The sequence below is a fragment of the Eptatretus burgeri genome, chromosome 12, assembly GCF_056783735.1.
Source record: "Eptatretus burgeri isolate ZD-2024b chromosome 12, Ebu_testis_v1, whole genome shotgun sequence".
In the NCBI taxonomy this organism is placed as follows: Eukaryota; Metazoa; Chordata; class Myxini; order Myxiniformes; family Myxinidae; genus Eptatretus; species Eptatretus burgeri.
Genome location: NC_140972.1, coordinates 11,216,296 through 11,232,883, shown reverse-complemented (window position 1 = coordinate 11,232,883; position 16,588 = coordinate 11,216,296). Strand labels below are relative to the sequence as shown.

General features: G+C 45.4%; 1 protein-coding gene across 7 annotated transcripts in view; it reads left to right on the top strand.

Annotated features, from left to right (window-relative positions):
* The window catches only part of LOC147015090 (transcriptional repressor p66-alpha-like), a 74,406-nt gene that overhangs the window by 26,271 nt on the left and 31,547 nt on the right, over positions 1 to 16,588 (top strand). For all 7 annotated transcript variants that reach the window (XM_085849497.1, XM_085849496.1, XM_085849499.1 and 4 more), the window contains exons 3-9: positions 10,462 to 10,573; positions 10,670 to 10,783; positions 12,673 to 12,726; positions 13,567 to 13,656; positions 15,114 to 15,236; positions 15,634 to 15,810; positions 16,027 to 16,258. In XM_085849497.1, the coding sequence (XP_085705623.1) occupies positions 10,462 to 10,573; positions 10,670 to 10,783; positions 12,673 to 12,726; positions 13,567 to 13,656; positions 15,114 to 15,236; positions 15,634 to 15,810; positions 16,027 to 16,258 (902 nt within the window). The remainder of the gene's footprint in view (positions 1 to 10,461; positions 10,574 to 10,669; positions 10,784 to 12,672; positions 12,727 to 13,566; positions 13,657 to 15,113; positions 15,237 to 15,633; positions 15,811 to 16,026; positions 16,259 to 16,588) is intronic.

Here is a 16,588-nt window from a genome sequence, read left to right as displayed (position 1 = left end):
CTGTTATTTTAAACCGAATAAATGCCTTTTGCTTCTCCTTAATAGTGTTCCTTTTCTCACTTCTCAACCACCCTGGTCTCTTTCTACTTCTAGTTTTACACCTTATTGGAATGTACTTACTCTGCACTCTACACATTTGCTCCTTGAAGCTTCAAGGGATTTTCCCATTTTTCTGATGCTGATTGTCCTGTTGTTAGAGTCTCCCAATCGACATCACTCAACTCTCTCCTCGTACCCTTAAATTTTGCCTTCCTGAAATCTAATAGCCTTACCCGACTATCCTGAACTCTAACCCTCAACAGAATCTTTGCACACACAATGTTATGGTCACTTGCTCCTAAATGCTCCTCCACCTCCACCTCCTCCACCATATTGGGATCATTACTTAAAAGGAGATCGAACACTGCACTCCCCCTCGTGAACTTATTTCCAAACTGGGTTCAAAATCAATCCTGGACTAAAACAAGGAAATCCTCATCCGCTCTGCCCTTTCTCTGTTCCTGGACCCAATCTATCCCTGGCAAGTTTAAATTCCCCATAATCAATACTCTTCCCTTACTACATGCCCTTCTGAATTATTCATGTACTCCTTCCTCTTCTTCCTTCACACCAGAGCCCTATAAAGCATCCTACCAGTATCTTACTGTTTTTACAATCTCTAATTTCTTCCCACACAGAATCCTCAACATTTATTCCTTCCTTCATGTCACCCCTTTCTCTTGATACAATGCTGTCCTTTACCTAGATTGCTTCTCCTCCTCCTATTCTCTCCTTCCTTTCACACCGATACACCTTGTAGCCTTCTAATCCTGTCCTCCAGTTACTCTCCTTAAACCATGTCTCTCACTGTAACTATATCGTACTCCAAGCTAACGACTTTGGCTTCAAGCTCTTCCATCTTATTATTTAAACTTCTGGCATTGGTATAGAATATATTTAACTTTTCCCTTCCTGAAATTATATTTTCCTGCCTGGCCCTACTCATCCCAATTACTTCATCCGTTCCTTCCTTTTTAGCTTCCCCACCCTCCACTGACCTAAAAAAGCCTGAATTCATTCCTCAATTCCCACTGCAAACGTTTTACTTAATATATGACCATCATTCTGGAAACACTCCCTTTGTCCCCTAAATGATTCCCACTGCTTCCTAAATGTATAACCAATTTACCTGCCTTCCCACGTGCTGGTGCTCCATCTAACAAGCTTGGGCAAGGCCCTCCAATTTTCTTCCCGTGCTCCTTCCTGCTCATTATCGTGGCTGGGTGGTGTGGCTCCCAGCTGCAGGACCTGCCTGCTTCTCAATGTGGCACCCCCAGCTGCTGGGGCCACCTCCGCTTAACCGCTCCTGTCAGAATTCTGAGGAAGCCCTCTCTGGATTCCCCCAAGCGCATTCCAGGCACATGACGCCTTGTATTGGGTCCATTCCCAGGGTACCTGAGCCCACAAATCTGGCTCGCCCCTCAGGGCACATGGCCTGCTCTGGGCTGCTGCGCTCCCAGCACCGAGGTACCCTTCCCAAACACCCAACCCATCAATGAACTTTTGCACCTTTGCAATTAATTATAATTAATTGCAAAAGCTTTAACCCATTTCCATTGTAGTATTTTTTTGTAGTCCATTTTAACCCATTGTAGTAAATAATAATTTACTACAATTGGCACCAACATGGGAACAGCATCCTGTTCCAAAACATCCGAATTCCCTCTATCTACCTAACTCTAACCAGATTTGGGATTCTCTCCAGAGTACCTTCTCTTCTTCATCACACATCCCCCCACTTCACACTATTCATTCAATCCGTGATACTTTTGTACTTGCGAGCTGTTTTTGACTCGACTGATCATAATATACTCCTTGGTCTTATTTAATGCTGTTTTGTAATCAGAACATGCTTTTCAATAGTTTCAATCTTATCATACATCCACCATAAATGTCGTTGCCGATATTTTCTTCCATCTTCCGCATATTGCTAAAATCTGTGAACATTATCACATGCACGGGGTGCAATGCCACACTCCACAAGTGTCACGTGAGCAGCTCCAAGATCCCGCCCATGTGGCGTTGCTCCCCGGACACTTGAGTGGTAGTCAGGTCAAAATACCACCTGACCCACAACAAATTGCAACAAAAGATTTTTCAGTGGTTTTCATTCCTACTGGATATACTGATCAACAGAAGAAAAAAAAGTCAACCAAAATCTGACATCCGGAAATGGGTTAAAAGTCATTTTTAAGATGGCCGCCACCGGGCTTTGAAATCTCTAAAACAGCTATAACTTCTTCAATAATTGTGATAAAAACATAATTGTTGGTTCTGGTCCAAGGTTTTAATGGATTAGCAATCCACTGGTGTCAATAAAATTTAGATCTGATCAGTATTTAACATGAAATCCAAGATGGTGGCAAAATTCAAGAGTGCAAAAATCAATAAATTTTCCATCTGAACCAAAATCACTGAACACCTGGTGCCAATGAAACATTTATTTGTGAACATTACATAATGGCAGTTTAGGTTACAATTTCAGTCCTCATCATTGTCCTCTAGTTCCTCAGAGGCTTGATTTAGTGGATTGTCACAAAACGTCACTTGGCATGATCCACATGCAGACGTACACGGAAGCCCATTCTCTCTGCAGCTGCAACGGAGTGTGTCTCAAACTGTGGTGCAGTTGCAGTGTATCATCTTCAGAAGTGTCTGGTGCAGCATTCATGGCAGTCATGATAGGTACAAATTGATTGTCTTCAAGCCCCAGCCCCAATCCAGAGGATCGAGGTCACCCTCCATCCCCATCCAAACCATGACCTGGTAGTACACTCGGAGACAATGAAACTTGGTGGCAGATTCCGTTGGGGAAGACGTTCAGGTGTAACGAAAGACTTAGCAGCAGCGACCTTCTTTGTGAATATCTTGTAACGCATGTCTGCCAGAGAACTTGTGCTATCCCCATCAAATATAACAGCCATCGCTTGGCTGCCAAGTTTCTTTATTTCAGCGTGGCTGACGCCTCTCAAAGTGAATATATCTGCACACAACTGGAGGCCTTGATCATCTTCCACGAGTTTCTGAAAGACTGATTTTTTTTTCCCAATGCCATACACACGAGATGTTGAATCACATCCTGTGAAGGTGTGCAGGAATAATAGTTGAGTGCACAACTCATTCCCAAGAAGATGCTTCATCCGATTGATGTCATATACTTTCAGATTGCTTCTTGACTGGTTGTCTGATCTGGAATATAGTGGTTTTCCATCTCGTATACAGTAATGGAGCAAAAGCATCAACAAATCTGTGTCCTCTCCGATTAGTGTGGTGGAATGCAGAATTGTGCTGTTTACGGCTGTCTTGGCAATGTCCACATCAGCGTCCCCTTCTGTCTGAATAACTGTGCAGCCCACTTTCTTCAGCTGATCACCTATTAAGGTGATCAGCTGTTGCTTGTTACTGCCGACACGTAGGAATTCATCTCTCTTTCCGTCAAATTCAGTTTCTCCGGTGAAGTTCACAGTCGGATAACTGTTGGCTTGTCCCCGTCTCTGCTGTGTGTTATCCTTTATCAAAGGGCCTGCACCATAGCCATCAAAGACAACAGTTGCTGTCCCATAGTGTTTTGTTGTGAAGTCCGCATATGCTCTGGCTATTTTTCCATATGTATCTCCCTTCTTCCATTTGAGCTTGTGCAGCAAGGATCCACCATCAAGAACATACCTTTCAGTCTTAAGGTGTGCTGAAGGTGTGGTGTCAGGTACTCCTTCACATGCCAATGCCTTGGTACAGTGGTCATTGACGGCTTGAGCGAGTTGAGGTTTGTCGGCCTTCCTTAAGATCTTGTTGTCCTCAAAGAGGGATGGAGGGTATGGACTGAGCTCAAAACTCATCACGTCCTCAAGTGACAAATCACCTATCTGGGATACCACCAGGAATCGCTGGAATAGCACACTGGAGTCGATGGTTCTGTGAGGAGCAACCTGGAGAACATTAGAATTTCCCAGGGTCTTTGCTTTCTCTGTCCTCTTGATGGAGAAGGGAAACACAGGTTGTCCAATCATTCTCTCGATGATTTTGTTCCCAACAGCTTCATATTCATGCACGTTGATGTCTTCGCTTGCCACAATACCATTTATGATATTTCTCAATGTAGGATCAGAGGAGAAAGGTGAAAATGCATTCAGCTTTGTGCTTATCTTGGAGAGGTCGAATGCATGTCTTCCAATTCTGGCACCAGTTGCTTCTTTATGCTGTTCGCTTGTTGCGTATGTGAGATCATTGAAGTCCTGCATGGCGACGTTGACCTCAGATGTTATGGGGGCTGACATTGTCCACAATGCTAGGTGTTCCTCTGTCATCTTACTGCCATGCGTCAAGCTACCGGTGCTCTTTAGTGATCTCATGAGTGTTTGTTCGATGACTAGATCACAGCTGAGGCCTGCCCAAAACTGGTTTGTTCGCCGGATCACATGGAAGCCATTTTGAAACTTCTCATACACATCTGGGTGTTTGCTCTCCAGTTCACTCATTTCTTGTACGTAGAGCTAAGCTGGTAAGAGAAGACTGAAAATCCTTTTGTTAGAATTTGATAAATGTTGGGTGATTGCCGAACAGAGGTTTGATTATATAGAGACAATTTATTGATTTTACGCCCTTCATTTTTTGCCACCATCTTGGATTTCAGGTTAAATACTGATCAGATCAAAATTTTATTGACACCAGTGGATTGCTGATCCATTAAAACCATGGACCAGAACCAACAATTATGTTTTTATCACAATTATTGAAGAAGTTACAGCTGTTTTAGTTATTTCAAAGCCCTGTGGCGGCCATCTTGAAAATGACTGTTTTAACCCATTTCCGGATGTCAGATTTTGGTAGCCTTTTTTTCTCTTGATCAGTATATCCAGTAGGTATGAAAACCACTGAGAAACCTTTTGTTGCAATTTGTTGTGGGTTTGGTGGTTGTTTGTCATAAATTGATCCGACTATGGTGATTGGCTGGTGTTTCATGGTGTGGGAGATTTCGCCCCACACTCTTTATCCTCTGAACTCCAACCTGTCTCGAGGGTGTGAAAGGATGCTTCTCTCCGGAAAAGATTCAAATGCTATTTTCCGAATAATAATGGTAATTAAAACTCGGTGACATGAATAAATAAATGCACAAATCTCGATGGCACGATCTGAGCTTTGTGGTGATGTCACGTGTGCAGCTTGCCATCCTCATGCATGTGTGGATACTCGCACAGGCTTATCGTGGGGTCCTGAGGGGACCGGTCCTGAACGTTGTGCAACTTCCCACTCTTCCGACTCGCGCAAAATGCAACTCCGACCCTCGTGGACACGTCTTCATGCCTTTCATCCTTTATTCAGCCGTTTCATGACCCACAAAGGAAGGTGTACCCCAAATGGGATTTTCAGGGTTCCAAAGTTGGTGAGATTTGTTTTGGTCCGCATATGAGTTAAAGTTTAGCCTGTGTGGCTCAGACAAGTAGCAGTTCATTTATCGATGTGCTGGAGAATAATTATATCCTGACTCGAGGAATTGTACTTTCAAACATCCTCAGGGCAAGATAACACAAGACTTGTGATGACTTAGTGGTTAGGATGGCTGGCTTGGGATCTTAGGATCCTGAGTTTGAGCCCCGTTGGCTGCTGAATTAACACCAGGTGGGGTTGACTCAGCCTATCATCCTTCCGAGGTTGGCAAAATGAGTACCAGTGTACTGGTATAGGGGCACTGCATCAGTGGCATAGCTGGTCCCCAATAAAATGATAGCTACCCGGCAGCCAAGCTGCCATGGAAATCAAGGCCTTCAAGATCATTGGAATCTCTCACAATGAAGCTGAGTCTATGGGTCTATGACCGCCATCGACCATAAGTCGGTGGTCTCTGTCGTCTTCTGCCTCCTTTCTGGTCTTGCACCCTCTGCCTTCTCCATGCTTTGTCCCCCCCCCCACCCCCCAAGGTATCTGCAGGATGCATGTGCTCCACCAGTAACCCTCTCCTCGTGAAACTGCCAAAATTCAGGTTCATTGCTTCCCTCAACTCATTTGTTCCTATTTTTTTTTCCCACCTGTGGAACCAACTTCTACATTCTCTTCAATCTCTTTCTTCCTTCCATATCTTCAAGACAGCTGTTCACCATCATCTCGATCATCACCCAATCCAAAGCCATGATCTTTTGTACACCCGTTAAACCACCCCCCATCGAAGAACCATAGAGGAGTTTCATGCTGCTCAGAATCGAATATATTGTGAGGATTGGTCATACACTGTACATGTGTGATCAATACACCATGGTGTCAACCTGTCTTCATGAAGAAAGGAAGTACAACACAAAGTACTAATATGATCACAAATTGGTTTTCATTGTGAAGCTTGATCTTCTTGCTTGGTCACAAATAGCCTCATGTCATTCAGATGTTGACATTTTGCATTTAAATTTGCAATTGCATTTTTTGATGCTCTTCTTGGCTCAATGAAGCAGTTGATACATAAATAATCCAGTCATTGCTTTTAGTTCAATGAGTTACTCACCCTTTAAATCGGTCACACTTGCCATCATCCTCTGCCCCCCCCCCCCTCGGTCACTCGCCTGCATGTCGCTCGCCCATTTGGTCGCTTACTCGCCCGCACATCACTGAACTGCGCTCTGTGTATGTTTAAAATAACTCAGTTCTGCTCAGCAGGTACTTTTAACCTGCCGTTGCTGGTCAGGTCAAGTATGGGAGCATGCGCTGGAGCAGCATGTCACTCCATCCACTTTCTGCCAAGACTCCAGGGGCCTCTGTCTGGCCATCCCCCAGGCAGATGCCTGGCCCATCCCCATTTCCTTGTGGTGCCGATCTACCTCTGCAACCACGAAGAACATGGTTGGCTCATTGGCCTCCTCCACTCACGACGCTCCCTCGCTGAGAGAATCTAGTGAGCAGGATCAGCCTCAGGAAAACGAGCCACGTGTCCATCCAGCCGCAGCTGATGCTCACGGACTATACAGGTAACAAATCTCATTTCAGTCTCTCTCACCAGCCGCTCTTTAGACACAAAGTACGACCACCGATAACCAAGGATTCTCCGAAGAGACCTGGTATCAAAGGAATTAAGTCTCCGTCTGAGATCCCTGGTCAGAGTCCAAGTCTCACATCCGTAGAGCAAGACTGGAAGCACCAAGGACCTGAAGACTCAGATTTTCGTCTTCCTGCACAGGTACCGACAGCGCCATACCCCATGATCCAGTGAATCCATGACTCCCTTGGCCCAACCCAGACGTCTATTGACCTCTGGCTCACAGCCAGCAGAGACATGAATATCACTGCCAAGGCAAGTGAATCTCTCTGTGACTTCAACATCCTCACCACAAATGGGTACAGACATGATGGCAGCATCCAAGATGTCATTGAAATCCTGGACCTTAGTTTTGACCCAGGAAACCCATAATCCCAGTGGCTCTGACTCCTCATTCAGCACCTCGATGGCCAGAAAAAAAGATATCCAGAGTCTCCGCAAAGATGACTGCATCATTTGTGAAATCAAGGTCATAGATCTGCACATTCCCAAACTTTGCACCGCAGCTTGATCTCTCCGACATCCTCCCCAGACTACAGTCCATACAAGCGCTGAAAAGTGTGGGGTCCAGTACACACCCCTGACAAACTCCAGTAACAACTGCAAATATGTCGGAGATGATACCACAATATCTCGCAGCACTCTCCGTACCAGAGTATGGTTCATACATCATATTGGTCAGTTTTGGTGTGACCCCACAAAGGCCAAGAATCCTCCAGAGGGCATCCCGATTCTCTAAATCGAACGCTTTGCAGAGATCAACATCGGCTGCAAGCAGCCCTTGCCAAAACTCTTGCCTGCATTCAGTGAGGATCTGAAGGGCAAGGATACAGTCAACTGTTGACATCTTTGGTGTAAAGCCTGACTGCTCTGGGCACTGGTGCTCAAGTAGATGGTGGCAGACCCTATCAAGAATTATTCAAGCAAATACCTTGCCCGACACTGAGAGCATCGTCGCCCCTCGGTAGTTGTTGCTGTCCTTGCAATGACCCTTCCCCTTTCCTTTCCAGAGAGGGACAACAAGGCCCCTCTTCCAGTCAGGTGGATGATGGCTGTGTTCCAGGCAGAGCACAGAACTGCATGCAATGACATGAGTACAGCATTTCCACCAGTCTTGAGAAGTTCAACATGGATGCCACAGATCTGTATCCCATTTCCAGGAGCTTCTGTGCCCAGAAGCTGTACCCCCATTTCAACCAGTTCACCGCAGCCTGTGTTTCCACAAATGAAGGTGGATCACAATTGATTGGAGAGTCAGCAATCAGGATAGTAACACCCCTGACATCCAACTCACCAGCTAGTGAATCAGCCTGGTGCAGCTGCTCATCGTAACCGGCCCAGCGGGCCTTCACTTTGGACTCCTCTATCAAGAACCCACCACCCTCTGCTCTAACTGCAGTCCACCGAGGGACGGGGTTGGAGGAATGCAATGCGCAAATTCCCCTGTAAGCAAGATGAGAATCATTTGATCACAGGTGATGCTCTACCCCTTCACACATTCCTCGCACATAGGCCTCCTTGTCTTGCCTCAGCACACGTACAGTTTTACGCCTAAACTCCCTGAGCAGCTCAGCTCTGCCATTAAGCCTGGCCCTGTGATTCTGCTCAATGGTATCCAGTGTCCCTTGAGAGACAAAATTCTTCTTCACCCTCCGGTGAGTTCCAAAACATCTACCAACAACATCAAGGATGGTTGTCTTGAAGGCACTCCACAACTCTTCAGGATTCCCTAAAGCACCCAGACCCTCCAAATCCCCACTTAGCCTGTTTGCAAACAACTCAGCTACCTTCTCATCCTTGAGCTTGCCAATATTCAGCCTAGGCTGGGATGGTACCATTCTCCTGGATTTAAGCTGAAACTTCCTACCACAAGTTGCTACCACAAACCTGTAGTCAGTATTGAGGAACTGAGCACTCCGGTAGACCCTGCAGTTCTGCATGATCCTCCAGTGACCATCAATGAGCACATGGTCACCACCTTTGCCACACCACCAGTGTTGGAATTCCAAGTCCAGCGACGAGTCTTTGGGCGCTGAAACTATGAACCAGCCTCCCTAAGTCCATGACTTCTTGCAAAGTCAAGGAACTTAGTGCTTTTCTCGTTCACAGTTCCAGACCCATGGGGACCAGCACACGTCTCATAACCATCCCTATCAGTTCCAATCAATGCAATGAAATCCCCCGAGACTAGAAGAGTATCTCGCCTGGGGCACTGATCAACCACAGACTCGAGTGTGGCATAGAATGCGTCCTTCACGGTGAGATCACTTGCCTCAGTTGGAGCATACACAGAGACCAGGGAAATGACACCAAAGGAGTGACGAATCCTTAGTCTAATACACTTGTTGACCTGTGTTATCTCAATTATCATTGGGGTCAGCTTATTGGACACAGCTCCAGTAACTCCTTGGGCATGGTACCTATCAGAGCGAACAGACCAACACTAGGTGTAACCACCCGCCATGATCTCTCCGCATTCCGGTCTCCGAACCTCAGAGAGTGCTGCAATACTGATGTTCAAACGCTTGAGCTCAGATGATGACAGAGACAGGTGATCATCCTTTCTTCGGGATAGAACATTCCAGGCACCCACTCAGGTTAACCCAATGAGACGCTGTCTGGTGGACGACACCTCAGCACCACCCCGACACACACTACCGCAATCTGACCCAGGAAGGTTACCTTGTGGTTTTCATCCAATCATCAAAGAGTGGGGGTCCCGAAGGCTTTGCTCCAATCCCGTCATCTGGTGAGCTACCCTGCAGAGGGCAGCTTCACAGGAGGTACTCCTGGGTTTTCAATGTTCTTTCCGTTTTTCTTGTTTTGCAGAGTGAAGGGTTTTATGGTGGCTGGAGTGCAAATCCTGCCACCAACCTCCTAAAAAAATAAAAAAGGGACCCAACTGCAGCTCCTCCACCCTTTGACAGGTTTTGTTTTAATCCTTCTGGGTGTCCATATCATACACCCTCCTCACCAGGTAACCTGGTGAGGAAGATGGTTTAGTCGCCGACATCCCAATGATGAAACGGGTTCGTACAGGTTTACATGGTACCTGTAGCAAGTCACAGATCTAATCTGGCCTGACCTGACAATAACACTGTGACATCTGTCATTCAAATTGTCTTTTAAACATAATTTTCAACATTTAGACGAAATATGCGGCAATTTAAAAATGGGTATCCATAATTGCTCAGTTCATGAATGCAAATGAGACTCACAGAAATGGACTCGAATCAAAAAACTTTGATAATTTGTGTTTAAATGTGCTCGTACCTTATTATCTCCTGCACATGCAATAATTTTTACTTTCGATTTGGCATGGTCCTTAAAAGTCTTTATTTTTACATTTTCTCTTTTAAAACCTCACATCCCCACCCCCACCTTTTCCATTTTGATATTATGAAAAGTGCGGAGAGCCAGAAGTGTCCGGGATCTCCAGACGTAATTGTTCTTTCGGACGATGGCTGCAGCCCGACAGCCAACGGTTTTCCAAAAGCAGACACGACCCGTCTTCTCAAGGTAAGACGCTGCGTCGTGCGTGCAGCGGCGGACCGTTTGCAACCCAATTTGATGCTCCTTGTGGACATGTAATGGAATTTGGTGGGACGTTTCCAGGTGGGATGTCCGGCAGAACGAGGACGCTTGATCCGCCGGTTGCAGGAAGAGTTGCGACTTGAAGAAGCAAAGCTGGTGCTGCTGAAGAAGCTACGGCAGAGCCAGCTGCACAAGGTTTGTTTTCTCTTTGCTGACCACCTGCCATCCACATTCCAAGGACTGTTTTTTTCAGGTTGTCGTGTACGAGTGCTGACAGCACGGTATTTTTTAACAATGGAATAATTTGATGCACAATGATAACCAGATGTAGCAGACCTGTGCCGATTTGTGGATTTTCACCGATTTTATTTTTACATTGGGGGTTAATGTGCAATGTGAATTTCAATGAAAGTGGTTTTTCCAAGGGTTGTTAAATTGTGAGAATGAAAAGTTTTGCGAAATGGGGGGTGAATAACACAGTAGGTGCAGCACAACGTGCGTCTTGGCGTTCCCCGGGATTAGGCTTCGTGGCCTCGATATCGTCTCGGGTTCATGCCGCGCGCGGCTTTGGAGAAGCAGGTCATTGTAGACATTGCTGTGGAACGGTTTTCAGGTGTGCCATTACAGCCATTGTTTATCTTCTTCGGAAATTGATGTATGCCAGCAAAATGACTTTGTCACTTGTTTTATTTTGCTCCTTTGTTGATTTGTTTTGTCCCAAAAACATCACTGACGATCGTATCTACATTTGTGCACTAGGGTCACTTTTTGAGCAGTCTTGCATGCCATAAGTAGTATATATATATATATACAGGGTGAGCCACAAAAATGTACCCGACTTTAATTGTTTCTTAAATCTGCTAAAAAAAATTTATGCAACTCTATATAAATTGTATAATACATAAAGGAAATCAAAAAGTTTTGTTTGACTCTAACAAATGTTTTGAAATGTCCTCTAAGTTCTATATACTGACGGATACATATGAAATAGTTTCTGATTAACTCAAGTATTTCACATGAGACACTGGAAATAACCCTCATCACAGCAACTTTGAGTTCAGGAATGTTTAGTGGGTTCTCTGAAAATATTTTCCTTAACAAATCCCCATAAAAAAACAGTAAATGTGAGAGGTCAGGAGATCTTGGAGGCCAAGGAAACCCAAATCGGTAGCTTCTATCGGCTCTGTCACAGCTTCTTCCACAAGCGAGCCATACGAGCAGTTGCTCCGTCCTGTTGAAACCAAGCATCAGGAACGTCTATCAACGTGACTCCAGAAAAACGTGTTCAATATGTGTACGTACCGTTTCATATTCACAGCCATTCCTTCCTCGGTATCCTGATCTTCAAAAATGTATTGACCGTAAATCCGATGACTACCGAGACCACACCATCATCGTTATTTTTGAGGAGCGGGTCGATAATCCAACTGAATTGCACACACAATTCATAATGTCGATGCTCGTCATCTGAAGCCTTCAGATCAGACTTTAACACTCTGATGACACTGCTTTGATACACTGCGATTTCATGTGATTTCTGCAACCTTGTTGACTTTCTAGAGATACGTGCAATCGCTTCACTAATTCTGTTTATAGTCTCGAGAGTTGAAATATTCCTCAGGTGTCCAGAGTGTCCTGCGCTGTCTTCTTCACAGAGCCCGATCCTCTCCACTTTGAAACCATACGATATGTAATCTTCAAAGTTGGTGTATTACGTCCGGAGAATCGTCCTCTGAACGCACGCTGTACTCATTCACTGATTTCAGCTCGACGTTCTTCTCGACAATGATGATTCACTCTTCCATTGTTCGTTGCACCATGCAAAAAAAATTCAAAATAACCTCATGATAATCATCGTAGAAATGTCAAAACACATTTACAATTTGAATGCTTAGCCCACCTCATTCACAGTATTTAACATTTTTTACCGACTAAGATGTAAAAAAAAGTTCAACTCGGGTACATATTTTTGACTCGCCCGGTATTACTCAAAGTTGCTTCATTTTGAGCTTGCATATGCATTAAATGCCCACTCTTGGCCCCTGGCCTCTTAAAGCCACCTGCTTGTGTTGTCACGGTTGCAGCATCACGTTAAATCTCGCTGGAGTGGATCATCTGAAGAAAAGTTGCATGGGAAGGTAGAAAACGGACGCACACCCATTTTGGTTTCGTGTTACACCTGACTTCTGTTTTCTGGGATGAAAATGGTGTGTTTTCTTGGATGGTCAAACTTTCGAGACAAATGATCCGCTGTATGCTACAGGCACACCATCATAATGGGACACCTCTGGTACCATGTCATTACAGCCAATGGGTTTCGAGGTTGAGATGGATTTTATCCAGTGCCAAGGGTTATAATGTTACATCTTGTAATTTGTTCGTCAGCATTTGAACTGTAACGAGTAACGTTGTGCCGCTGTCCCGGATCGGCAGACTTGGGCTGCAGCAATGTATTGACTTTCAGCCACGATAATTGTTCGCGTGATGTCACCGCATGAATGGCGTGAACATGTTTGGCAGAAGTCGAACCGTGGCGGGTGAATGCTTTGGTGAGATAACTACCTCCCCTTTCATGTGAAACCAAATGTCATTTTTCCACCGGAGCAAGTGTGGCAAGCAAAACTCACGTGTTTGCTGCACTTGTTTTGCAACCGGACTTCAAAGTACATTGTAAAGAAAGCCAAAGTAATCATGTACCCTCGTTTAGCTGGACTTCTGTGTGTGCACGATGTGGTTGTTTAATATCGCTTAGTTTTCAGGAAAACACTTTCTTGATTCCCCGAGGGACACCTCGGCATTGTGTGATTGCTCTGTTATGCATTAAACCCTCGAAAGTTGCAAAATGCTGAAGGTTACACAATGTTCAGCTTGATCTTCGAGCGATGACTCGGTGCCAGAGTTTTAACGGCAGTTTGGCCTGGTGCTCGAATGCTGAAGACACAGTGTCTCCCCTTTCTGGTGTGTGTTCCCTGTGTCAGCCTGCAGTGAGCGTCCCTCCGAACTCCGCAACTCACACGCTGTCGCGCAGTGGAATGCACGGCCACGCTATTGGAACGCAGGCCCAGCAGGTAAGCTCGAATCTCTTGCACTATAGGACATCCTGAAACATTTGCCCTTGCTTATCAAAGGTGTGGAAACAGGACAGCAATGATGGAGATGCCAAACTGCAGTCGGATGCAGAAGCCAAAAGACCCCGAACCATTTCCTGTTTGACCTGACACGATCCGACGACAAATTGACTGGAATGCACGATTTGAGATTATTACCTCTGCCACCGAAGGTAGATGGACATTGTTTTCACAACTGTATGTCTGTCAATGGGATATCTCAAAAAGTTATGGACGGATTCAGAAGAAACTTGGTGGACAGGTTGGGTGTGTGACAAGGTCAAATTTATTAGATATTGGTGAATATCTAGATCCGGATACAAGCTTTTAAATGTTTTTTAAAAGTAATTCTTCGTAATGTAGAGCTCGGGCCACAAACGATATATTGGCATAATACTTCAAAATTTTTTCGATGGGTTGTGACAAAACTTGGTGGATGAGTTGGGTCGGTGACAAGAACAAGCCAATTGGATTTTGGTGAAGGTCCGTGTGCAGATCCAGCTTATCAGGGGGATGCAAAACATAAACAGTTCACCCTGGCAGAAGTATGTGCCCTACTGAGTGCCGTTCTAGTTTATCCTAATTTTGGAAGTCCATTTAGCAAGTCAAGTGGTGGTTGAGTGTTCGTCCTCGACTTGGATAACACTATTTGTCTTGTCTGGTTAGGGAAACCAGCCTTCAAGGGTCTCTAAGTGAATCCGGTTTCAGCGACTAATCACATGACGACTGACCAGCATTATTTTTGACCTCCAAATAGAGATTTCCCTGCACTGAAAAATCAAATTTGAATCGATCCAAGCTGATGGCTTGTACTTGCAGTGCAATCAACAGTGTATCCAAACGTTTCCTTTGTATTTCATCATGCAGATTCAACTGGAACAGCACTCGGTAGGCCGGATATCATACCTCCACCTGGCTGAACAGTTTACATATCATATCCCACTGATAGGCCGGATCTGCATCTGGACCAGAACCAAAATCTCATCAATTCGTCCTTGTCACACACCCGACCTGTTCACCAAGTTTCGTCCAAATCTGTGTACAAGTCTTTGAGATGCCCTGCTGACAGACAGACAAACAGATAGACAGGGGTGAAAACATTACCTCCATCCACCTTCGGTGGCAGAGGTAATTACAATTGATGAAATGTTTGCAGATCTACAGCTTGAGGACTATATCCAAATTTGTCATCCCTTCACATGTAGTTTGATTCCTTGGTCGTGAGAGAGAAGGGATGGGCAATTTTGTAGATTCTTCCTTCTCATCAACAACTCCCAATATTTGTCCACTTCCTTGCTGATGCCCTGATCTTTGTGTGGCTGATCACAATGCTTTAATCACAACTCACCATAATCTTTGATATCTGCTGATGACCTCTCAAATCCCGTCCATCTCTTGGCTTTTTATGGCCTTTGCAGAGTCGGTCTTTAAGTGGACCTGCCCCTCCACCACTGCTGCGTGGAGGACAGCCCTACCAGGGTATATCACGGTTTTCTCAGCAAGGAGCAGGGGTGCTGCCATTGCTGGTACGTGGAGGACAGGTACGCCCAGAAGGAATGTTTTCTATCTCTATCTAAATCATGCCTGTTTTTGTTGTTGTGGGTGTTTACAGTGTCTCTCAGCCTTGTAGTGGAGCTAAATACATAAATCGCACACACATAAAGCCAAATACATGAGAGAACATTGGACTTCACTTCAGACAAATCAAGCCACGACATCACGTCTTCAGACAAACCAAGCCATGACATCATCTTTTTTGATAACCTCGCTTTTCCCTCCATAATCAATTGGGTAATGAAGTTGGAATTTCTTTCCCCGCTCCCCCCCCACCCCCCGCCATATGAATGCCACCCTTGTTATCCTCCCCATCGATGCCCACCACTGCCTTCACCACAAATGTTGTCTCTCCCATCATGTCCACCTCAATCGTTTTCTCAGGCTCAAGGTTCCCGCTCATCTTGTGTGTCAACTGCTCCTCCACCTCTTCTCATGGCTCCGAGAGCTACCGTTGTCAATCAGAATCAAGGTGGTCGTGCTATTTCTGTCGGGAGTGGAATGGTTCGTAACACAAGCATGACCCACTCCAGCACACCCTCGTCTTGCAGCTACAACCAGGTAAGAACCTGGATAACATCGGACACACACTGCCCTGGTTTTCAATGATGATCCCAAATTTTGTTTACGTTCTGTGGTGCACGTGACGTGTTTACGAAGCATGGTGGACCATTTGGATCATCAATTCATTGATATTGTCTGCATGCACCAGAAGCAACATGCCTGTACTCTCTGAAATGGTTTTGTATTGCATGTCTTACCTTCCCCCTCAATCAGATAACGCGCTCCACCGCTTCACCGTCTCCTTCTCCTCGAAGCGAGTCCCCTGCGTTACGACAAGCTGCGGCACGACTAGCTCTACGCAAGCAGCTTGAGAAAACGCTACTTGAGATAGCCCCTCCACGGCCACCACCTCCTGACCTGCCCTTCCTGCCATGTGCAGTCAATGGGGAGTTTGTGTGCTTACTTGGCTTGGAAGAGGTTGTGCAGCTGCTTCTGGAAAGCCAGGGTACGTTCCACTTCTTGTTCCTGTTGCACCATTCCCTTAATGTTGGTTCTCTTTCTGCTCACTCTATCTTGAAAACATTGTAGGTGTTTATCAGGTCTCCCTAGGCCATTTCCATACAGGTCAATCAATTCTCCTCTTTGACACCCTTTTTTGATGCTGATGCAGTAATTCATGGTTTACTCCATAACTAGCAAGTTACCCATGCCTGAACATGATTCTAAACGGGGTAGTTTTCTTCGATGGGTGTTGTGTGGACCGATGGGCGGTTGTGCTGATTGCAGACTTTTTGTGTCCTCTTGAGAAGATTTTAATCATTCAGTAGTGAGGAAA